The 25,050-nt window shown below is 50.8% G+C and overlaps 1 protein-coding gene across 2 annotated transcripts in view; it reads right to left on the bottom strand.

Moving 5' to 3' along the window:
* Positions 1-1,773: 1,773 nt before the first annotated feature.
* PML (PML nuclear body scaffold) overlaps positions 1,774-25,050 on the bottom strand; it is a 42,057-nt gene continuing 18,780 nt past the window's right edge. The window contains exons 3-10 of one of the 2 annotated variants that reach the window (XM_016201687.2): positions 23,760-24,340; positions 22,189-22,259; positions 16,424-16,561; positions 15,809-16,067; positions 14,723-14,775; positions 6,519-6,672; positions 4,256-5,497; positions 1,774-2,750 (exon numbers count right to left, since the gene is read on the bottom strand). In XM_016201687.2, coding sequence (XP_016057173.2) covers positions 4,719-5,497; positions 6,519-6,672; positions 14,723-14,775; positions 15,809-16,067; positions 16,424-16,561; positions 22,189-22,259; positions 23,760-24,340 — 2,035 coding nt within the window. In that variant the 3' untranslated portion in view covers positions 1,774-2,750; positions 4,256-4,718. Of the gene's footprint in view, positions 2,751-4,255; positions 5,498-6,518; positions 6,673-12,923; positions 14,103-14,722; positions 14,776-15,808; positions 16,068-16,423; positions 16,562-22,188; positions 22,260-23,759; positions 24,341-25,050 lie in introns of those variants that run through there. The other variant, XM_016201710.2, reaches the window with a different exon arrangement.

The following is a 25,050-nucleotide window of genomic DNA, read 5'->3' on the forward strand; positions in this document are numbered from 1 at the left end:
ACACAGGAAGGAGAGAACAGAAAATTGGCTCCCCCAACACACAGCAATACACCCGGCAGTGTGCGCCTCAGATGGCTCCAGTCTAGACACAGGTTCCCTGTGGGGAAAATCCCAACTCTGCCACATACAAGCTTAATGACCTTGAGCAAGGTACTCAATCTTCCATCCTATGTTCATCTGTAATGTGAGGGTGAGGGTGTAACAGCACAGGGTTGTTGGGGAGACTAAATGAGGTTACTTGTGCTAAACAAGAAGACACCTAGTGTCTAGTGCCTAATTCTCTTTTAGTCTTGTCAGTTGGGAGCATTAGTCACCTGGCTGCCCTAGACTCTAGGGCTCTCACTCCTGGACTTTTGCCTCTTCCCCATTCTGTGAGTTCAGGCAGAACCCCTGCTGGGTGCTTCTAGTAGAGGATGCTAGAGGGGGTCACTGCCCTTGGGGTGCCAAGTTAGGGGATCTTCCTCAGAAGCTCCTCCCCATCTATCTACAGTTTCATGGACTTTTCAGTTGCTAAAGTGACAAATACCTGTGGCCCCCAAAGTGACTCTAACTCCATTCCTAATTAAATTCCTAACTTCATTCCTAACCTTAATCACCAAATATGACCTTAAATTTGATATAACCTCAAATCCTAACTTTAGGCCTCACCCCAACTCCTAACCCACCCCATCCTTACCCCAATTCTAACCTGGGCTTTCACCTTTGCTCTAACCCTCATTCATAAAAACCTCATTATAATTCCAACAGTAACCCAGGGCTTTCCAAAATTAAGTCACTCACTCCCACAGTCACAAGTTTTCCTATACCTTTGTTCTTTCTGAGCTTGTAGCTACTTAATATTTGTCTTTAAGTTAGACTTTTAAAGAACCCCACTGTAGAGGCATTCTGAGCAAGTATATCCCAGAAACTATTAATATTTTAAAAATGTTTCTCCACGCACTATCTACCTAATAGTATCTCCCATACCACCAGAAGTATGAGTGGCACTCTATCTCCCAGGCACCACTAATTCCCACCCACGAGAGCGGCGGCCTCCACATCAGGCCAGATGGGGCTGTGCGCCCTCTGCTGGCGGAGTCTGGGAACAGCTCTAGCTCAGTTCTGCTTCCCTCTGGGCGGAATGTACTCTTTGACTTGACATTTGATATTACTAGCTGTGGGGTTCCTTTAATTGTGAGTGAAGAAAGGTGATAAAGGATCCCCTTACTCTAGGCATAGGGGTTGTGGCAGAGACAAGTCTGAAGTCAGAGGAGAAGACAGGAGCAGGGCAGGGGCTGGGCCTGCTGGGAGGTTTAGGGTGCAGGATAAACTCTGAGGTATGAAGTATTGTCAAGGTTGGGACAAGGGCTCAGAGTGAGTCTAGGGTAAGAACAGGAATGGGAGTAAGGCAGACCAGTGCTGGATGAGGGGAGGGTGCAGGGCAGGAGTACAGCACAGCTAGGCACCAGGTAGCAGATAGGTGTTATGCAGGTTGGAGACCAAGGTTGGGATTAAAGCAGATTTTTAAGTGAACTTCCTGGGGTGGGAGTGAGCCCTTGGGCCTCAGGAGGAGGCACTAGAGCAGGGCTGAGCTGTCACAGGAAATCTGCTTTTAGCTGTATTCTCCCATCTGGGTGTAGTGGGGAAACAGGGCCAGCTACTTTTTAGCCACTCCGAGGTGGACTCCCCTGCTCTCCTTCCTGGCTCGCTCAGACCCAGGGTCTGACAGATAACTGTTCTGTCCCAGATATTGTTCTTCATTCCCCTGAAGACAAGCCCATGGACTTTCATTGCTAAGCTCTAATATCTTTATTTTTCTATAACTTATAAAGCAATAACACTGTCATCTGTCTGTAAAATAAGATCTTACATTTGTGTGGTTCTTCACATATTAAAGTGCTATTTTCACAAGCATTTTCTCACTGATTCACATAATATCCTATGAGGTAAAAATGACACCCACCTCGGTTTACAGTCAGAGCCTGAGCCTGATGTACCAGACCAGTCCTAGGCTAGTGAGGATTGAAACTCAGTGTCCTAACCTCTAGCCCAGCAGACTCGTGGGTAGCTGACATGGATAAACGTAACACAGAATTCAAAGATGAGGCACAGGTGACATATTTGGACTTGCTTTTAGAGATTAAACTTCAGGACTGGAATCTGGGCACCTGAGACAAGAAGATGGGGTTAAGGGTGGTGACAGTGACCAAATCTTGTTACCTGGCTGCTCACCCCGGCCAAGAGAAGGCTACCATCTACACTGCCTGTGCCACAGGAATCCCTGCAGGTACTAATGTGAATTTCATCTGTGACATACAAGACAACAACACACTGGTCACACATTACTAAGATCCTGGGCCTCCCCTACCTGCCAAGGGTTTTACCACCTGCGGCTCTGGGGACACAGACAAGGGACAAGATTACCCAGCAGGGATCAGAGGTGAAGTTCCAACAGACCTTGGTATCTGGCTCCTGACCTCCTCTAGGGGTAATCCTTGAAGCTGGCGCTTCATTCCCTCCTCATGGCTCTCCCCTTTGGAGATAATCCTGGACAGGCCCACCCTCATTTTCCCACATGGAACAGGGGGTTCACATCCATGAGGCCCTCAGCAGTGAGCAACAAGGGGCTTTCTGATCTGCAAAGTCCTGAAAGGTCCCCACAAAGAACAGCTCTCCAAGGCCTGGAAGTACCCCCTCACCAGGCAGGAGGCTGCTCAGTGGCTCCAGGGTGGGCAGCATCAGGCTTTGAAGATTCACGTCTTTATTAAAGGCTGTGAAAGTGAAGAGAGGGCAGAACAGACTTTGTTATAAAAGCTGTGATGAACTACATCTGAAGGTAAAAGGCATTGTGGGGCTGGGCTTGAGCTAGGATTGTTGAGCACCTCTTAATCTAAGGCCAGGCTTGCAGCTGCCAAGACAATGGCCATCATAGCCAGGCCAGGGCCCCAGACCCTCTTCCCCTCTCCGCATCAGCCTGTTACTGCCAAGCTTCAGAGGCAGCACCTGCTTTAAATTGGAATCCTATTTTAAATGCATCCAAGTTCACTGTTAGAGCCAGCGCCCTTGCTGTGGTAGCAAGATTCTACGTCATTCCTTAGTGGGTTTTCAGGGCACCCAATGGATGGAGGTTGAGGTGTGGGCACACAGACTTCACCCTTGTAAAAGCTGAGCCCATAGAGGCTGGGGGTCTGGGTTGCATCCCAATATCAACAACCAAGGAACAGGGATGGGAAGGGGGAGGGAACAGTGGTTCTGCCAGTCAGAAGGGACAGGTCTGACCTGCTAGTGCTCTGCTGCTGACCGCTGGTATGACCACAGGTTGGGGAACTTAGCTTAGGGCTGGGGGCTAGGGTTCAAGAATGAAACCATGCCCTTCCAGGTGTGGCTCAGCGGTTGAGCATTGACCTAGGATCCAGGCGATTGGGGTTCGATTCCTGGTCAGGGCATATGCCTGGGTTGCAGGCTCAATCCCCAGTCAGGGGCGTGCAGGAGGCAGCCGATCAATGACTCATCATTGATGTTTCTATCTCTCTATCTCTCTCTCCCTCCTTTCCTCTCTCTGAAATCAATAAAGATATGTTAAAAAAAAAAAAATTAAACCATTTGTCCACTGCCTCAGTGGCCTGTTGTCCATTCTTAAAACCCCAGAATGGCAGAGTTGAATAGGACTCTGGGATCATCCTGGCCAACCAGCCATTTTTCACAGGTGGGGACAAGGGAGCCCAGGAAGGGGCCTTTTCTTAGGTCACATTGATGCACGGTTGGGGTCAGGCCAGGACTTTCTCACACTGCCTCTCCTTCGAGGAGCAGTCTACACAGCAATGGTTCTGGAACTCAGCGGGCATCAGCAACACCTGGACAACCTGTTAAACTAAGCAGCGAGCTGGGTCCCACCCTAGATTCCAGGCCAATTCCAGAGGTCTGGGGAGGAGGCTATTGGGGGAAACCAAGGTGTGGGTCCCTGGGCCACACAGACAGCCGCACTGAGTTAGAGGACATTTCTTGGCAGGGCTGAGGCAGGCAGGCAGACATAGCCAAGGGCCATGCTGAGAGGGGTTAGTGGCCTGAGGACCAAAGAGCAAAGCCTTGACTAAGGGGAGGTGTTCCTGTGGCCAAGAGGAAGGAAGCAAATGTGGGGGGAAACGAGGATAGGCATGGCACAGCAGCTTGTCTGCAGATATGAGGGAAGTGAACAGGGAGCTGGCCTCCAGACAGGCAGAGGCTGGGAGAACCCAAGCTAATGAGGGGCAGTTAGTTTGAAGGGCACTTTGGGTACCTGTGGGGCCACTGATATTGCAGGTGGTATCCATGGGAGCTGCTAGCAGGTCCCCTGGGCAGTGGCCGGGGATAAGGAAGGAGCTGCAATACACCCATGGAAGTGGCAGGCCGGGTGGCTGGGGCACGGTGGGGGCAACTTAGAGAGCCCAGAGGCCAGGCCTTCTTCACCAAGGATCTCCTGTTCTGGCTCCCGGAAGGGAGGCGCCGAGGGCCTAGTGAGCTAACTCAATGGTGCACCAGGGATCTGGTGGCTCCAGGGGGTGGATGCTTGGCCTTGGAACCTTCTCTGTGGGATTTTTAGACAAGGAATATTTGATCCCAGAGAACGAGAACTAATTCTGGACCAAATGTCAGCTGAGTATTGGGGGCCAGGATCTGGGAATGCTGTGATGGGCAGGGCCTAGCTGAGGGACACCATCCCTCTCTGTCCCCAGAGATTCCAAGCCAGTCATCCCCCCATCTCAGCTCTGCTGGGAGGCCCTTTGGGCCAAGCTGTGGCTAACAAGAGGGGTAGAGATGCCTTCTGCCACTGCCAAAGCTGGTCTCTCCGACAGGCTTTTGAAGTAGGTGCTCATAGCTTGCAAGTTGAGAGCAGGCTGTGCAGGGGGCGATGAGGTGGCCTGCAGATAGCGGCTGTACTTCTTTAAGCCCCCCTGTGGGTCTCGGCGGTATGCGGTCAGCAGCTCCACGAAGCTCACATTGTGGAGGGCCAGGAGGCGGGCCTCGGCCCGGGACAGGACAGCTGCCTGCACCAGGGGCTGCAGGGACCCGAAGCACTGCAAGCTGCTGAAGGAGTAGAAGTGCTGGGTCAGCTGGGGGCCTGGGGAGACCTCGAGGAGGCGGCACAGGTCACGCATGGTCAGCACAGTGGCCAGGGCACTGTGTTCGCTCATGTTTCTTGCCAGATAGGTCTTAGCCAGACTCTTGAGTTTGAAGCTGCTGGCCTGGGGCACACGCTCCTGGATGAGGGGTAGGGTGGCCAGAAAGCCGGAGATGGCCTCCCGGAACTCCCATAGCCTGTTCATGTCTTCCAGGGCCTGGAAGAAATTGGGGAGGTTGGGCCCCCACAGCTTATAGCAGGCCAGGGTGGGACGGCACATGGAGCTCAGAAAGCGGAGGAAGTGCTGTAGCCCCACCTCCAGGGAGACGGCCTTGGAGTAGGTGCTGAAGGACTCGGGCTGGATGAGCACCCGGAACTTGCTCTCCTGGTTCACTGCTGCCAGCTGCCTAATCTTCTGGGCTGGGCAGGAGAGAAGGGCAGGGTGAGGCCTCAGGGACATGGGAGGCACTGGGCGGGATTGGGGGACCTCCAGGGCTGCTGACCCACTATCCAGAGGCCCCGCCTTGGGGACTGCTGTCAGGAACCAAACGTCAGCCTTCATCTGCTGCCCTCAACCACCCCTTGCTCACTGGCTGGGAGTCTAGCTTCCCCCTCCCCTGCCACCTGCCTCCAAGTTCACCAAATCCTTTAGATCCAGGTCCCTCCTGTCTCTCTTCTGTCAGCCTTACCCACCTACCCTCCAGACCCCTCACAGTTTCTACCTAGCCCTCCACTTCCTACCCTTGGCCTCCAGTCATCAGTCACTTAGCTAAGGCTCCCAGCCAGCTGGAGCCCTGGGAGAGACAGCACACCTGTGCAATCTACTGCACTAAGAGTGGCCCAGAGCCTCCTGTGAGGTCTGTGGCTCCCCTGTCCTTCAGGAACACCTGCTGCTTCTGGCTGGCTGGGCTAGCCCCAGGCTGAGTCTATGCCACAAGGCAGGGCCCTAGCAAACACTATGGGAGTTGAGCGACTTCTGGGAGAGGGGTCTTATCTCTCTGTGACCTCAGCTCTGTTGGCTTCCGTGTGCAGCCCCCTGTGGAATAGGTCTTGTACCCAGAAATGTGCAATCACACAGCCCAATGCCTGGCTTGAGCTGCTGTTCTCATAGCAGTGATTTCCTGGTTTCTGTTTAGAGGTGTCTTCCCAGGGTTCTCCATGTAAGAGAAGCACTCCTCAGAGTGTTCCTCCATGCTCATGGAGGCACTTGCCTCATGCTTTCAGGCACTGGTCAAGGCAGTTGTCCTTATTCAAACAACCAAGTGGCACACCTGGGAGTCTCAGGGGAGATGCAATGCACACTTCCTCTCCCCTCTCTGGCTCCGGTCACTGGCCAGAGCTCAGGGCTCTCCTGGACCTTGCACATGGCTCTGCCTGTACTTATCTTGGGGACTTAGAGACTAAGTTAGAAAGGAGTGGGGATGGTCATCAGAGAACCCACTTTCATTGTCAAGCTTCAGGTCAAAGAAAACCAGGGGCCTGACTTCTGATTGGAGGTCTGTGAGGCTCTCATCCAGGCTCTCAAACCTGAGGGAGTTAGGGCCCTCCAGCTGAAGGTCACTGGACTCGCTGCTGCTGTCATCCAGCTCTCGGGACTGCAACACAGAAAAACCAACAGGTCAAGGGTCCGGAGGGAGAGAGGGAGCATATTGGTTGTGCGAGGATGTGCTAGTAAGCAGGTGTGTGTAGTCCTGTGTGTGGGAATATGAACAAGTTGGTATAGACTGGGCATCTGCATGCACACGGCCAAGGGGATGTTATTGGGGAAGGGAAGGTGAGTGTCTAGGTTAGTGCTCGTGCATGGGAATGTGTGTGCCTGATAGGACATGGACACACGTGCATTCGCCCGGCCGTGTTTCAGCCAGTGCACGTGCATTAGTGAGGAGGACTGAGGATGAAATCATATGGGCAAGTGTGTGCACCTGGTTGTGCACAGGAGGTGTGAATTTGTGAACCTGTGTTGAGACAAATGTGTGTGAAATTGTGAACATATGAGTGAGTGTGCGCAGGGGTGAGTAGTGGTGGGTGTGGAGGCTTGAGGGAGGGGCCAGTGCTATGGTGGGGAGGGCTGGAGGTGCCTGCTCCTCACTTGATCTCTGAGCACACTCAAGAAACATGAACTGGGAACAGGAGGAAAGAGCCTCATCTTGAACCCCAGATATTAGCAACCAGGAGCCAGCTGCTTAGGGAGCCTGAGGCTCCTCTGGGCTGAGCACAAGGCAAGAACAGTTTGGAAGGTCTCTGATGTGGGGGAAGGACTCCAGCTCCCAAGGGGCTGGGGCTACAGAGGAAGAGGCAGCCTCTCATATTATAGAGTTTAATAGTTCATTATCTGCACAGCTGCCAAACCCAGATGTTGTCTTTGGTGGCCTGCTCAGAATGTCCTGTGAATGCCACCTGTGGACATTAGCCAGAGACTGGGAGGGACATGGCAAGAGTCCCAGGGCTGGCTGGGGGAACTGCTGGGACACAGTTCAGAGCAGGGCTCAGTCTTACCACCTATGGACTGCCTCTGGCTGGTTGATGGAGTTGGCCTCACTTTGGGATCATTTGAGGCCTCCATGAACCCTAGCTTCTGATTAATGTCCCTGGCCTAGGAGATAATTAGCTAATTCTCCTAGGCCCTTCTACTCTCCAGGTGAAACATTTAATGAACAAAAATTCAACCAAGAGCTAAGTCATTACTAACCACAGCTAACATGTGCTGGACATTCCTTGGAGTGGCTGGTTTTTACTTTGTTTTTTCAGGCCCTACCCCAGGCTCATCAACTTCCTCCCAGTCATTGATAGAAACATTCACTAGAAATCCATCCAAAGCTGGTTTTATCAGAGAAGCCTGACTTCTGGGACTTTAGACAGAAGGCCCTAATAAGAGACTTTGTCAAATGCCTTGCGTATCAGTATCCTTGAATCGGCCATGCATCCAAGGTTAATTTTGCAAAACTGGCTCTGACTCTGTCTCAGGGTCCTGGCTTCCTTCCCTCCCTTGTAAGGAGTCTTCTACAGCATCTTCCTTGAAGTTGATAACTGGTGCACCAGAGACTCCACCTTCTGCCCCCATGGGGGAACCCAGTACCTTTCTCTTCAGCCTTCCAGAGTCTGTTCATTCACAAGGCAGCGGCGCTCTCTCACTTGGGCTGGTGGAGATCTGGACTCCCCTTGCTATGTCCTCGCCTGGGCCTCAGCTCTCTCTCACCAGTGGCTGAAGATTCATTCCCTTGGCTGAATCCTCCCTGCCACCCACTGATATAGTACACTGGGCTTTCTATTCTTCCTTCTTCTTTTTGGTCCAAACGTAAGTGCAAAAGCCTTTGCAGTGGCCCTGAGGGCTTTCCCTGTCTCCTTCCTTCAACGGTGTCCCTTCAGGCCTTAGAGCCAGAATCTTCTTTCAGGATGTTCTCTTCCAAGTTAAGCTCCCTGGAGAGCGGCACAACTGTATCTTTGGGCCAACTCCCCCACCTTTATAGGGGGGTCATTTATGATGGCCATCAGAACTTCATTTGTAGAGCCTGCCATTGTCCTGAGGTCATTTTCTTTTATAGTCATGGAAACGTTCTCTGTCCTATTTACTGAAGACCCTGCACACTCCCTTAATGAAAGGGCACCACTTCCTTTCCGTTGAGCTTGTCAATGGCGGGAAGCTGGATCTCCTAGCCCAGATTCCTCTTGCTTCCAGATTCCTCGGGGACTTCCATAAAGTATGGCTTCTCTGTGGGGCGGGTATTCACGGGAACACCTTCCACTGAACTCTAGCCATCTGTAAACAATTCCCCCACCCTGGGAAGTACTGGCACATTTAGAAAAGACTTTTCTAAAGGACAAGCAGCACATAGAGGCCCTGGCGCAAAACACCTTTCTGCCCCCCGCCCCCGCCCCGCCCAACTCACTAGGAAAACCCTCATGTTCCACCCCTCACACCTCGACTTACTCCATTATCAGGATGGTTGAGTAGAAGGTGCAATAGAGAAAGGGACAGTGCGAGAAAACAGAACCGAAGAAGCCAGGGAAGGGCCTTGCCTTGGAAAAAGCTGAAGTTTGCTTGGCTGGGAAAGGGATGGGGTTGGAAATGAAGTGGGGACAGATGAGAGTCCCTGTGTGAGGACTGGAAAGTGAGCCATAGGGAAACGCTTTGAGGACCTAGGGAATGGGAAGGTGATGGTAGCTCAAAGTGGAAGAGGAATTTTAAAAGTGCTACTGTGTGTTATGAGTTAGATCCCTTTGAAAGATGCAAGTAAATATTGGAATTTATTTTTTTATTATACTTGACTAGTGGACTGTGTTTCTTTGATGTGTTTCTCAGACTGAGCCACGACGGATCCAGGATTTTATTCAGGATACACATGCAGTCTGGTTCATGCGTTATAGTTCACTTATTTTCATCACAGGTCAACTTAGCAGGTCAACCACACTCCAACTCAACCCAGCAAGTCTAATGGTTATACCAAAGTTTGCTCATAGGAAGCAGCTGGGTTGACTTTTTAATCACCTTCCAGAGGTCTAGGTGGTTTATCTGGGAAGATCCAGTTCTCTTCTCCCCTTCTGGGTAATATCCCAGGAGGTATGTGTCACCTCCATTAAAGGCTGATACATACACATCTTAGCAGCACTTCTCTTAACATGGCTGTGCAACGGAATGCCCCAGTTCTTTCAGGGCTCTCTCTTCTGGCTATGTATTAGCAGCTAAAAAACTCTTGATGCCCTGCCTCCACCCCAGACCAATTTGGTTAGGGTCTCTGTGGATGGGACCTAGGAATCTGTCATTTGCAAAATCACAAGTGATCAGTGTCAGGCAGGTTTGAGGACTGTCCTAATTACTGATTTAGTCCATGTTTCGTCATCAACCAGTCAGATAGAAGCAAAACCTTTTGCGATTCAGCATCTAGTCACCAGAAGATATCTACCTAGTTAGTACCTGATATTACTGCTTACTAAGAGTCCCCAACTCCTAAGGGACTTTCTCAGCATCCAAGCTTAAGCAACAGCTGGGATCAGTTTGACAAGACACATGCATTGCTAGTTTTTGCAGATACAAAACCCCAGCTCTTTCTTGCAAAATCTGGAAAGCCCCAGAGATACCTCACCTGTATTTGGGAACAGGCCCATCTCGTTAGCTTGCCTGTGGCCTCCTTGCCCACTGCCCCAGCTCCTCTACAGGCTGCTGTTGCCCCTTAGGGGACATGGCTCCTGTCTTCCCAGTGGGACACCTACTTTTCTGACACACTCACCAGCATCACTGTTCCTCCCCTGGAGCAGCTGCTCCCCACAGGCCTCCCTTCCTCTGCCACATCTGACACAGCCCCTCGGCTAGGCTCCCTCCTACTTCCACTTGGTCTTCCCAATGCCAGGCCCTGGGGTCAATCATCTGTCACAAGAGTGGTGAGAACACCTATTTTTTTCTGCCTTGGGTCCTAACACAGGGGCCATGGCAGAGGTACTACTGACCCCAGGTGTCTACCACCAGGCCTAGGTCTTGCCCCTCCACTCAACTACAACTATGGCCCCACTGCCTCATCCGACAGGGTGAAGTCTCTTTCACAGTGCCCCTCCCACTCACGCAGTCTCTCCTCGGCCAAGCAGGCTTGCACCAGAGCCTCCAGACACGTGTACATTGCAGCAATTGACACGCCTACAGCCCGAATGGGGGGCGGAGGTGTTTACATGCCATTACACTTCGAAAATGTGGCATGCTAGCAGGCTGGTATTCTACAACTGTCACTGGAACGTTGGAGAAAGGCCACGGAGAGGGAAGGACATGGGAATGCAGGAGCCCAGAGCACCCAGGGAATGTCACCCTGCCCCCTCCCTCTAAGCTGCTTCGAATACTCTAGGAGCACCAGGGGTCTGGAAGGGGCATGAAAGGTGGGTAAGAATTGCACCAGAGGGGCCTAATTTGTTTTCTTTTACATTTTTTTCAAAAAGTTTGGGACTCCTGTAATGGTTAATTTAAAAACTGTGTCTGAAGGATACCTACACAAAAGCAGTGGTCCTCTGGCTCTCTCCACGTCTCCAAAGCTAGTCTCAAAGGTGAGAAGCTAATTCTTCATCACCTGCAATGTGCTTCTCCCTCCTTCCTTGATCAACCTTAGGCACCACCTAGCTCCCTGCTGATGGCTGAGGATTAGCCTGACACCCCCACCACCCAAATATAGCTGGTGTCAGTTCCTCTGCTTGACTCTCAGGAAATCTGGTGAGACCAGTGGCATCCAATCCCTTTCTGTGTCTTTCCTTCTTAGGCTTCCACCTCCACCCAGGCTCAATTTTGTTTTAAATTTATCAAGGTTATGAGATGGAAAAAAGTGCCCAGATTTCAGAACGTGGAAAGACAAGACTCAAAAATGGATTGGCTGTGAGGAATAGAAAGGGGAGGTCCTGGGCAGCTCCAAGGTCTCAGCTTGTGTAACTGGGCAGATGGTGCAATTCACCAAGCAGAGCAAGAGACGAGTTTGAGGTCTTTATGAGATATCCGAGTGCAGCTGTGGGAGGGCCTCTGGCTGTACTGGTCTGGTATCAACCCCTGAGCTGTAAGTGAAGACACAGGCCTGGCTGAGATTATCGGAGAATATACAGACCAAAAGAGAAGAGGGCTCAGAACCAAAGCTAGAACATTTAAAGGAACAGAGGCCTTGAAGGAGAGGAATGGCAGCCAGGCTGCAGGAGGGAGCCCTCCTGAACCAAGGGGAATTAGTCTCTCAGGAGGATCCAATGCTGGTCAAGAGTAACGACTAAAGGTGAACATTGGACTTGGAGGCAGGGAGGTTTCTCTGGTGCTGGTGGGAAGGCTCCACTGGTACAACGAGGGAGAGCATGGAAGGGAGGTGAGCAAGGAGTTCCCAGGGGCTGGAAACACAGGCGGTAAGGAAAGAGAGGTTCTGAGATGGGAAATCTTCCTTCAGCATGCTTAGTTACAGCACAGAAGGAAGTGGAAGTATTTGAAGATGCATATGACAACAGGGAGATGGGGTAGGCTCTCAAGGAGGCAGGGGTGCTGGGCCAGGAAAGAGGAATCCCATAGGGAGGTCGATGTCCCTCCACCCTAACAGGACAGGGAGAATGTGATGGGGCCGAGTCAATGTGACTGGATATTGGATAGCAAGATGTCCACGGCTCCCTTAGCACCTGAGAGTTCCTGTTGTCTTCCAGGGCAGAGGGTACAGTCACCTGCAGGAGCTCAGGCTGGGGTGCAGTGAGCTGCGGTGGAAGGCAGGAGAGTGCCTTAGACTATTACTTGTGGTTTTCCTCCTGTTGATTTTCTCCAACAGGATTTGGCTCCAGGTGGCAATGCAGAGGCAAGCTACTGAATCTCTCCAGAGTTGTTTTTGGAGGGCAGGCCTAACTGGAGGCCAGGAGGAGCTGGGTGGGAGAGAGTGGAGGTCCTGGAAATTACTGATGGGACAGGTGGCTGTGGTCAGTCTTGAGTGGGTCAGTTTAGAGATGGGCAGTTCAGTGATGGTGAGGTTCCAGGGGTGGCCTTGCAGTGAAGACCCCTGAGAGGTCAAGGAGCCGAGGCGGGGTGGAGGAGGCTGTAGTCTCCAGGAAGAAGGGAGAAGAATCTTAGGAAGCAGGTGCCAGAGTCTTCCCTATGTGGGGGAAGGGGGGTTCACCTCAAGACCTGGAACCTCAAAAGCACAGGTGGTCTTATCAGATGGTGGGACTGAAACAGCCCAGGAGGCACAGAGGGCCTTGACCCCACCTCCTATCTCTGACACTCATAGAGTATGGCAGAAAGAGGGACAGAGTAACCCGATAGGAAACCAAATTTCAGTGCAGGGAGGTGACAAAAGCCATCTGTAGAGAAGAGCTAAGTCCAGCAGGGAATCTGTTGGTCATGAGGAAGGGTTTGCAAGGGTGATCTTTCAACAAACATTTATTGAGCAGCCACATCGGCCAGGTCCTATGATCGACACAGTCCCTGCCCTCAGGGGCTTAGTTCCTGGCAGAAGCCCAGTGGATAGGCATGGGGTAGGGGGATGGGGCAGTGGGAGGTACAAAGGTCAAGAGAAGCTTCCTTTTCTTGAGCAGAGGCCCAGGCATGTGAGGAGTGGTGGGCTGAATCTGTCATGCCCTCTCGGCTAAAGAGGACTAGAGTCTCTGTGCCCAGAGTCCATGCAGCCATTCCTTCCTTGGTTCACTCCTTGACCAAGATGTATGAATGCCTACTGTGTGTAGGGCCTTTAGGTGTGTGGGCTAGGCTGGGCAGCAGGATGGAGCAGGATGTGGGTGCTGGCCACAAGGTTACAAGAGGATGGTGACCAGCAGCTGTAGAGGGAGGCACTTGGGGCTCTCAGAGGTTTGTCTGAGGGGCACCCAGGCTGGTATGGGGCCTCTCTGAGGAGGGGAGTGGTAGCGATGCATTTGGAGGGACCTGGATTTGGGGATTCTCCACAGGGGTCCTGTCAGAATCCTGGGGGGAGAGTCCTGCCCCGAGAGTCTGGGGTGACTGGCCCCCTGCCCTGCCCTCCTTGAGAGAGGCATCAAGCTGAGGAGCCACAGAGGAGAGAGGAAGAGCAAAGAAATTGTTGAGCCACTGAACTACCTGGGGGGACCCCCGGAGGGAGTGGCCAAGAGACCGCCCTGCCCTTTGAGCCGGTCGGGGTTGGCTGGTCGCCTTTTGGAGGGAAGCAAGACCCTCCTGGGGGGTGGCAGGATGGTTGGGAGGACCTGTAATGGCAAAGGTGGTGGTCTGAACCATGGGGGAAGGACAAGTCGATGTGGGGGTACAATATGCTTTGAATGGCAAGTGGTTATGGCGAAGGCGGGTGGCTCTTTGTATTCTGCGAGGCAGGCAGCTGATCCCACGGTGGATGGCAGTGTGCTCCTGGTACTCGGCAGGCTGGCTGGGAGACTTTGCATCAGGGATGACAGCTTGCTTGGTGGGACTGTAGGGAGGCCAAGCCAGGCAGTGGGATATGCCTCGGGATAGACGGGACAGACGAGAGGCCCGGCAGGTCTGGGATGTTCCTAGTGCTCTCAGCAGGGGGTGGGCTGGTCTGCAGTACGTTGCAACGGTCTCCATGGGCTCCAAGCACTTTCCAATACAGAACCTCAGATTGAGGGCTGGAAGGGACTTAGAGGCCACCCAGTCCAACCTTTCACTCTGCTTAGATCCTCTTTTCCCCTGGACAGGTGACTGCCCAGCCCCATTGACAAACCTCAGGGGCAGAAGGCTCACAACCCACAAGCCACTGTTTCATTATAGATGGCTTTAAAGTAGTTCTTTCTTACCTAAAGTGAAACTTGCTTGTTTGGCCCCTATGTAGTACTGCCCCGTGCTCTTACAACCCCTCAAATTCACCCTCACTGGTGTCTACACTCCTTGTTGAGGAGGGGACAGAAATACATAAGGAAGCTCCCAACAAAGGCAATGGCTAGTCCAGAAAAGAGACAGCTCTGGAAGGAAGCACTCTATCAGCAGTTCAGAAGAGAACATATGGTTACTGAAGGCCCCTCATTTGGATGGAGGGCTGGGGTGGTCCAGGCCCACAGCTGGCATTTGGAGACTGTCCTCAGGACAGCTCAGGACTTACTGCCTTGCTGGAAAATGCCCCAGGGACAAGGTAGATCTGAGAGTCACCTGCTGGAGCTGTGTCCCCTGGGACCTGGAATGGGGGAGGCAGGAACCCCGGGCCAAACTTCTGGGCCACTCACCGAGTTTTCGGCATCTGAGTCCTCTGAGCTGCTGATCACCACAATGGGCTCCTCTGAAATGAGGCAGGGGAGGCAGCATTAGGCCCTGCTGGGAATGCCTACTCCTTTCCCTCAGCCCCCAGTTCTCCCACGGGAACCCTTGCAGGCCAGTGGACTGGGTGAGTGATGTGTGGCCTGCAAGAGGGGATGTCAACATTCACTGTGTGTGCTTGTGTGGATCTGTTTATTCACAGTGGCTTTCCAAGACTGCCTGTTGGGCCCTATCTGTGAGTACCTAATCCAGCTGCTGGCCCTGACAGCAGAATTTGCTCCTTGTGGAGGCTTGACAAGCACCAACTGGTTTGGAACCTTTTGCAATCCTAAAGAAGCCCATTGCTGTATTCCAATTCTCAGACCCATAAGTTGAGATGTTCAGTGAAAAGATACCCTATATCTAGTTAAAAACTTTTGATTTACCAATAGTATTTGTGAGCAAGGAATATTAGTTAGGGCTGGGTGTGTGAGCAGAGTCAGGGCTCAGACTGGGACCTAGAATGAGAACAAAGCTGGACTGTCTTGAACATTCCAGAATTCTATGAGTCAACCTCAAGTCTTGCCCAAGGACTCTCTATCTGGCAGTGACCATAAAAGATATCTAGGCCAAATGAAGGCCCTCAGGCGGTAGGCTTTGCAGAAAAACTTGGGAACTGATGGGTGTGGACTTGGTTTAAGTCCTCTCTGGGAACATACTAGACACCCACCAAACAAACATTTCATGGGGAGACCCACACTGTGCAGAGGCATGGTGCTGGTTCTGCAAGAGTGTGTTGGGTGAAGGAGATAAGGAACTGTGGGTTTCAGTCCCTCGTGCTCCCCACACTGGAATCCTAGCAAAGCATATGGTAAAATAAATGGCATGTACTCTCACCTCCCAGGCAAACTGTGGGCTCTACTTGCCCTGTTTGGTGGCAGTTGAGGGCAGGACACAGGGAATGCTGTTGGCTTTGGGCTCCCTGGGTGGGAGGATCAGGTTACAGAATAGGGCCCCACCGAGCCCCTGGAGGACAGCATGCAGGCCTCAGCCTCTGCTGCCCCTTACCTCCCTACCTGCCTCCCCAGAGTCGCCAGTCTCCTGGTTGCTGTTGAGCAGTAATTCCTCATTTCCTATGGTGTGGCTCTTGGGGCTGTGGGATTCCTCCAGGGGCGGTAGTGAGACTGCCTTGGAGGTGCTGGGCCTAGGCTGCTCAGAGGAACTCAGGGACAACCTGGCCTCCTTCTCTTCCTCAGACTCCATCTTGATAACCTTCCTGGGGCACTCGGTCTGGCAGGACTTCCTCTTCTGTGGCATGGCTGTGTTGGAGACCTCCTGTGCAACGGGGAGTCATAGTGCCAGGTCAGGAGCCTCCAGAGACCCAGACCTGGGTGGCAGGGGACTGTGGCCATCCCCTCTGCTCTCTACCAGGCAGAGCCTGCCTCTCTCCACACAGAAAGTCCTCCCAGGTTGCCATGCATACTGGCCCTGCCTGCTAACCGCGAGCCTCGGCCTGCCCTGGGAGTGACTCATGTGCTCAGTGTAGAGGGGAATTCCTGACAGGGCAGCCAAGGGCAAGGAAGGGCACAGAGCAGGTGCTGACTAAGGTCTTGATTCTGACTCTGCTCCAATTCTTGCTGCTTGCTGGGATCTGGGCTCTCAGGAGGGATGGTGGACTGTCAAGAACTTACCTCTCTGCAGGAGGGGTCTTTGATGGAGTAGGCGTACATGGGCACAGGGTGTGTCCCAGGCACCGACTGTACCATGGCCACAGGCTGAGCCTCAGCCAGCCCCAGGGCCTGCGCCTGAGCTATCTGTGCCCCCGCTGGCTGCAAAGTCAGAAAAGGAGAATCAGAAATGACTCGCAGCAGGACAAGGGCTGGGAACCCAGGCCTGGGGTCAGCCCAATCCCCAAGGCCTCACCCAGCCACAGGTACAGGCTGCCCAGTCCAAAACCCAGAGACCCTAGGGAACAGGAGTCTTCCCACGCCCTCCATGGCTTCACCTTGTGACCCTGAGGTGCTGGCATCCAGGAATCACTGCCCAACAACTCCTCAAGGCTTGTTCCACATCTAGCCTACACAGCTCTAGGGACAAAGTGCTCGCTGCTGCAGGAAGCAGCTCCTCTACAGCAGCCAAGTTGTAATAGGAAGGAAACCCTTCCACTGAGCTGAAACTGGCCTCCCTGTGGCCTTCACTCTGCCCGAGGAGCCCCAACTCTGCCTGGATCAGAACAGCCATCAAGCACCTTAGACAGAGCACTTAAAACTATGGGGCCTCAGTCCCTCTCAGTAAATGGGAATGATTGTGCTTTCTACCTCACAGGGTAATGTGGATGAAGTAAGTTACTAAGTAAAATGCTAGGAAGAGTACCTGGCACTTAGTACCTGATGGTGATGACTGTGTTTTTATTACTACTGTGTGCCAGGTTCAGTGCTGAGTGTACCCATCCCAAAATGGAGTAGAGCTTCTCAAAAAGTCAGACATAGAATTTTCAATGATTCAACACTTCTACTCCAAAGTATGTATCCAAAGGAACGGAAAACAGATGTTCCAATAAAAACTTGCATATAAATGTTCACAGCAGCACTATTCACAATGGCCAAAAAATGTCTATCAACAAAATGTAGCACACCCATACAGTAGAATACTATTCAGCCATAAAAAGGAATAACATTCTGATTCACACACATGAATGAACCCTGAACACATTACGCTGAGTGAAGTGAAGCCAGCCACAAAAGGATACATATTGTATGTTTCCATTTATGTGAAATGTCCAGAATAGCTAAATGCACAGAGGCAGAAAACAGCTTGGTGGTTGCCAGGAGGTGGGGGCGGGCACGATGGGGAGTGACTGCTTCATGGCTTCCAGGTTTCCTTTTTGGGGTAATGGAGATATTCTGGAACTAGACAGGGCATGTACCTGGGTTGCAGGTCAATCCCCAGCCCTGGTCAGGCAGGAGCGGGAGGCAACCAATTGATGTGTCTCTCTCATATCCATGTTTCTCTCTCTCTTTCTCTCTCCTCCTCCTCCTCCTCCCTCCCCCCCTGCCTCCCTCCCCCCACTCTCTATACAACTCAATGGAGCCCTAGCTGATCTGGCTCAGTGGTTAGATCGTCGGCCTGTGGACTGAAAGGTCCCAAGGTGGATTTCGGCCAAGGGCACGTCCCTCAGTTGCATGCAGGAAGCAACCAATCGATGTGTCTCTCTCACATCAACATCTGTCTGTCTCTCCCTTCTACTCTCTCTGAAAAGCAATGGAAAAATATCTTTGGGTGAGGATTAAAAATTAAAAATTTAAAAATGAAATAAATAAAAAATAAAAATCAATGGACAAAATATCCTTGGGTAAGGATTAACAACAACAAAAAGATTGTGAGTGTGCTAAATGTCACTGAATTTTACACTTTAAAATGGTAAAAATAGTTTTCTTATGTGAATTTTACCACAATAAAAAGAAATTATAGTTTTAAAAAAAGAGGTAGGTACCATCCTATGATTATCACCAATCTACAGAGAAGGAAACTGAAGCACAAGAGAGGGGAAGTTATTTCCTAAGGTCACATACCTAAGGGCCTGGACTAGGGTTTGAACTCAGTGTTCTGAAATGCAAGTTCCCTTCCGGTGCCTGCACAGCTTGCTTTTCTTCAGTCACTGTCTCCTTCACGTCCCTCCCTCTATCCTTCCTTATTGTGTGAAACTGAACAGACTGTTGAAAATGAGTAATGTGGGAAGCGCTGCTTTTAAAGGAAAGGTCCACACTTCTGTCCCTAATCTGACCACTTGGTGCCTCAAATTCTGTGTGAGCTCAGCGGATGATAATCGCTCAGGCGCCTGCAGTCTGTCCAGTGAAGGAAAGGCATTCCAACACAGCCGAGGGGCCCTTCATCAAGTAGAGCTGCACTGGAAAAGCCAGGTGACAGACTGTGAGATTACAAGGCCAGGGATACACTTTCCTAATTGGGACAAGCTCTGCCCCTTCTGTGTAGGGAAAGACATGGTCAGGTCCACTCTCAGAGGGGGACACCAGAGATGACCTGGCCAAGCCTGGGCTGGGAGAGGCAGAGAAGGCCCAGCACATGGGGCCGTGTGCCGGGTATGGGACTGTAGCCAGGCAGGGTTCTTTTTGGTATTAGTGCTCGGATGTGGGCTGTGGTCTCCTCCACAGTCTGCTATAATGGACTGACTTCCTTTTTTCCCTCATTCCTGCATTTCTTTTGCTCAACATCTTTACAAAAAGGGAATCAGAGAATGAAGCCTGTAGGGGAGAAGGGGAGAAAACAGACAATCTCTGACTCCAGAAAAGTGCAGTCTCCAGTGAGTGCTCTACGCCAGTGTTTTTCAAACTACATACACTGTGACCCATTAGTAGATCATGAAAGCAATTGAGCGGGTCATGACCCGCATTTTTTATATTACAATAGAATAGGAAATAGAGCAATCCTGTGTATTAAGTGTAATTTGTTTTGCAAAGCTTCTGTTTTAGCTAGACGTATGTGTGTATGTCTATAAAGTGTAAGCTAGATGTAAAATATATTTTTTACACTGAGTGACGGTCAAAAAAGTTTAAACCATCTATTATAAAAATATTTTTAAAAAAGTACCCCTGGCCTATGTGGCTCAGTTAGTCAAGCACTGTCCTGTGCACCAAAAGGTTGCCAGTTCGATTCCCAGTTGGGGCCCATGCCTGGGTTGAGAGCTCAATCGCTGGTCAGGGTGCGTGCAGGAGGCAATTGATCAATGTTTCTCTCTCCCACTGATATTTCTCTCTCTCTCTCTCTCTCTCTCCCCCTCTCCCTTCCTTCTCTCTCCCATTGATATTTCTCTCTCTCTCTCTCTCTCTCTCTCTCTCTCTCCCCCTCTCCCTTCCTCTTTCTCTAAACAAAAATCAATGAGGACATTAAAAAATATATATGGGTGAGAATGTGGAAAAATTGGAACCCCTGTGTACTTTTGGTAGAAATGTAGAATGAATGGTTAAGCCACTATGGAAAATTGCAGGGCAGTTCCTCAACAAGTTAAAAATAGAATTACCATATAATCAATCCAGCAATTCCACTTATAGGTAAATTTTATGTTATGTGTATTTTGTTACCATTAAAAAATTTGTTTTTAAGTTGAAAAGATCCTGCTCTATCCTTTCATGTCTGGCTCTACAGGCTGCTAGTATGTAAAAGACCTTTCCCTGTGGACCATGAACTCCCCAAAGGCAGGCCTTGGTTCCTCTTTGCTTCTGTTCTACCCTCCCTGACACCCATCCACAAGGTTAATGAAGCAGGGGACACATGAAGGCTCAGTAAAGGAAAAAAATTATCATGATGACTGATTTATAGTTGTTTTATAGCTTTAAAATTTTTTATTTTTTTTCATTAAAGTATTGTAACATCATTGCAAAAAGAGCCTATGAGAAACAAAGGAGGGAAATGCCCGCGCCCCCCCCCCCCCCCCAGCAGTCCTAGTTAAGCCTGTGGGCGCGTTCTGTCATCTCTGCCTAGGCTGTACTGAAAGCTAACCAACAGTTTCAAGAGGGATGAGTGCTGGCACCAGAGGCTAAGGCAGGGACGTGGATCCAGGAGTTGCCTTCCTCTTGGCTGATGGACCTGACTCTCCTGGGACAGCCAGCCCTGCTTGCTTCACTCAAGGGGCCTCACCTGCCTTTTGCACTCACAGTGTTACTTCCTTTCCCCCAGGCCCGTCCTCCTGCCCACCCCCTCCTCCAGCCTATTACTTAAAGGCCACAAGAGGCTCTCCAAAAAGAGCATTCTTCTGATGCTCCAAGTTCAAACTACTTAGTAGTGGGTAGTGAGAAGTCACCTGAAGAAAAAGACACAGGGAAATGCCTCGGCCTTACACGGACAGTATGGGCTCTCTTGCTGTTTGTTCATCCGCCAGCAACTGGCACCTGGAAGACAGCTGAGATCTGTGGACTCTGGGCACTTTCTGCTATTATTCAATGATCTCTTTGGGGACATTATTCTAGCACTGTATGTAATACGAAACAACCTAAATACGCATTGATTGAGACTTAGCTAAATAGAGCATGCTATATTCAATGGACCACTACACAGATACAAAAGGCACCAGGAAGGAATACTTCATTGGCTGAAAAAGCCTGGGGCACAAAACATGGTGCTCTGCTACCTATGTGAAAAAAAAAAAAGCAACCTATAATTGTATTTACTTGTAACTGCATAAAGGAATTCTGGAAGGATATGTAATGTTAATAAAGATAGTTATATGAGCATATGGGGGGGGAGTGAGACATTTCTCTCTACATTTTTATTTCTGACCATATGATTATATTCCTATCCAAAAAATTACAATGTCATTTTTTTACTTTTGAAGCTATGTATATGGGGATCCAATAACCAAGGCAGGAGCTGCCTTCTAGTCCCATCCCAGCTCACCATGTAGACTCAGATTAAGCCACACCCTCTCTCTGGACCTTAGCTTTATCTTCTGTAAAAGAGGGGGTTAGACTTCATGTTCTCTCCTAGCTCTAAAATGCTCAGATCTAAAAGTCCTGCCTCCTCCAGGAATCCTTTTCTGATTGCTTCAGCCTTCAGCAATCTCCCTCTCCTACGGGCCATGCCATAGCAAAGCTAAGAAGGCTTGCCACCTTGACTACTCCCCACCAGAAGACCTGCTTTCCATGGATGACTGATCAGATCCCGGACAGGCAGGCACATGCAAACCTGAATGAACAGGGTGGGAAAGAGACCAGATACCTGGTCCTGGAAGGAACTGAGGAAGCTGGTCCTAGTGGAGAGTGCCATGCATGCAAGCATCCAAGAGGGCAAGTCAAAGGGGTGCCATTGCATTTCTACCCAGGGAAACACTTTAAGTCAGAGCAGTCCAGAGACGGGAGTGACAGCCTTCAAGAATGAGCGAGCTTCCTGTCCTTGAAAGTATATGCATGAAAGCTGAACGGTGCAGGTCAGGGGCACTGCAGAGGGAATGCCAACATTAGGGGGGGTATGGGCACCTTCCAACCCTGAGAAACTATGGTTCTTGGATATATGCTAACCCTGAAATCACACTGATAGAACCTAGGCTGCTGGGAAAGGAGGGAAGAGAGGGAAAAGTCCACACATTGACCCCAGGAAAAGGCTCAAATATCTGGGGTGGTGTGCAGGGAAGGGAGAGATCATCAGGGGCGCCTACCAGTGACTACCTCCTCTCCACCCCTAGGTTTAAGTGCTCCTGAATCCATCAAGAACTCATATCCCATCAAGAGCTACTGTGGCATTTAGGAACCCAGAGAAAGCCACCCCCATCATTCCTCTCTCCCACTGAAAGCTCCAGTTCAGCTCCATTTTTCCGGCTCTCTCCCTACTCTATTACCTGCAGACACAGGGACAGTAAGACTCAGTTTCCTTTCTGACACAGGGGAACTCTCAACCTGCCTGACCTGCTGGACTGTACCCCTGTCAGCCCTCAAACCCATCTCACCAGGTCAATATCAGAAGGCTCCCTGGGAGTGCTGGTAGCCTCAGGGCTGGCTCTCCTGGGTGGAGCTGCATCTGCAGAATACAGAGAAGGTCATAAGCAGGTCAGAGACAACCCTGGTGAGAGATATCCTGACTTGGGACAATGACAGAGGGAAAGAGGGAATGTGCTTATTGCTTTTCTTGAAGATCTATTCTCCAGGGCCTCTCACAACACTGCAGCAGCTTCGTGGAGGGATTAACAGTTGGAAGGAAAGCTCACTGACCACAGTGGGAATGAATCCAGCCAGAAGGGAGAAAGGGGTGGCAGTAGTGGGCACTTGCCTTTGGCTCCAAACAAGTGCACCTCTCTCCAACTCTGAGCCAACACCAAAGCAAAGTGTGAATGATGCTAAAGGTGTGCTACTGCTCACTGACTTCTCTGCATACAGGGAGAGCTCCATGATACTCTTCTGATCTGCAGCCTGGTTTTTATTAAATTTAATATAAATCTCTCATCCTTTAGAATATAATATGTAACTCCTTTGTCACTGCCCAGTTACAGCCCCCAGGGCAAGCTGTTTAAAAGTCTGTGGGATCGTTTCCTGTATATGGGTTAACATTCACTGCCTAGGCTGAGAAGGCACAAGTCCATGCCCACTCTAGGACTTTACTTTTATGAGCCCATGTCCATCAGCTCCAAGGCCAGAAGGGAGTGAGCCCTCTATCACTGGAACCTCCCCTGGGGCCTTCGGATTCTTAGCCTCCCTCCACTTTTTCACACAAGCTGTCCAGAGCTCAGGTTCCACCCCAGAGATTTGGTCAAAAAGCCATTAAAGTCTCCTCACCCTGGAAGCCGTCTTGCACACCCCCACCCCTTGAAAGTCCCCCTGGAGTATCCAGCTCTGTGGAGCTACTACAGCTCCTGAATTTGTACTGCAGAGCCAAGCACTGTCTCTTTCTCTAGCCATGTGATATGCTCTCCCAGTTGGACTGGACAACTTGAGGTGAGGAACTGATCTGATGTTTCCGACCTCCCAAATGCCCAATACCAGGCAGGGCCCACAAAGTGGCAGTTGGTCGAGATGGCAGGCCACTCTGGGGGCAAATGATCTTTTCCACTGAGTCATAGCGTGCTTATGGGTAAGCACTCAGCTACCCCAGGGGGGTTTCTCAGCCCACTTCTGCCTTAACCTCATATTCCAGCTGACTTCTATGTTGCTGAACACAGGTGGCTTAAGAGGACCTCCTGGAGTGGTTGGTCCCTCTGGGGATACAATGATATTGGGTCTAGTTCTCAGCTTTGTAGTTTCTTAACTTCCCCAAGGATCACAAGATCACAGCTAATCCACAGGGGTAAAACACGACCCCTCTGGGTGGTTGCAGCCCCATGTCAGGGGCTACTTTCTCCTTTATCCTGAGTCCTGGAACCTATGATGTGCTCAAACCCAAGAGACAATAAAAAAAAAAAAATCCAGTTTCTTTTTCTGTCACAAGGAAAGGATCTTTTCTGCCCCACCTTCCCCAGGGAGCAGAGTAAGGCACAAGCCACTAAATGGTAAACAGGACAGCCTCGAAGGTGGCTCTCGTGCTTACCAGTCCTCTGGGTGATGCAAGAGACGAGGTCCTGCAGGCGCTCCCTGAATTCATTGAAGCTGTCAGTGTGCACAGCAGCTTGCAGGCTCTGGGGCTCCTCCCGCCTCAAAAGGAGGAGCGCCTCCCGCAGGAAGCCGTGCATGTCCAGCACCTCCTGGTCGGAGGCGTAGCGCTTCATCCTCTGCACCAGCAGGCTGCCCGTGTGGATGCGCTGCAGCACAGCGTCCAGGTGGCCCAGCTGGCCGGCGATCTTCTTGTACTCGCACTGGTACCGTGTGTTCACTGCCTCCAGCAGCTCGCTTTCCTGCGCCAGCACGTGTGCTACTAGCTGCCTCACGCTTGAGCGGATCAGCTCCTCCGTGCCGGTGCGCATGCGCCCCAGCTGGCTGACGGCCGACTGCATCTGCGCCTGCGCGCCTCTGAAGGCGCAGTCCTGCTCCCGCAGCGCCCGCGTCATGGCCTCCAGCTCCTCCTGCCGCTGCTGGATCTCCGCCGTGATGTCGCACTTGAGGTCGGTGTGGCCGCTGTCCAGGAGCGCACAAGTGCAGCACAGAGGCTTGGAGCAGCCTCGGCAGTAGATGCTGAGGACATACAAGGGAGGCCTGAGTTAGGGCTCTCCTGCTTTTTTCCCCTTTAAGTTTTTATTAAATTCTTAAAAAATTACAAAACTTTGAACCATAGTATGTTTCCAGGTTTGTGCTTTCCCCAGTTCAGTGTTTGTGGTTATCGTGATAGTATCCAAACTACCAATAAAACATTGGAATATGAAAAAGTTACTAAAGTAACAATGGCTAGGCTCCATCCAGGAAACAATGCAAAGACATATTTTTTTAAAAGCAATCATCTCTTCCCACCACTTTTGAATTTCCTTTCCCCACATCCGAGGTAACCAGGTGACCATCCTGGGTACATCCTTCCACACCTCTCTCCACTCAAACCACTTTACACAAATATCCAGGCTATGCAGCTGCCTGCAGGATTCTAAGGACTTGATACATTTCATCCCATTTCATCCTGGCTAGATTTGGCCAGGGGAGAATGACTGTTATCCTCATTTCACAGATGAAGAAACAGAGACATTCAGAGGTTTAAAAGTTGGCTCAAGTAAATACAGCAATTGGGGGGAAGGGGGTTGAACATTGTACTTTTAAAAATGAGATCATGCTATATCATTACTTTGTAATTTCCTCCTCTAATTTAACTTTCATTCAGGATATTCTCCGTCTTTTAAGTATAGATCTAATTGTATTTTCTTTAATATTCCAGATGTACCGCAACTGATTGAGTCACT

The sequence above is a fragment of the Miniopterus natalensis genome, chromosome 1 (assembly GCF_054644295.1).
Source record: "Miniopterus natalensis isolate mMinNat1 chromosome 1, mMinNat1.hap1, whole genome shotgun sequence".
Classification (NCBI taxonomy): Eukaryota; Metazoa; Chordata; class Mammalia; order Chiroptera; family Miniopteridae; genus Miniopterus; species Miniopterus natalensis.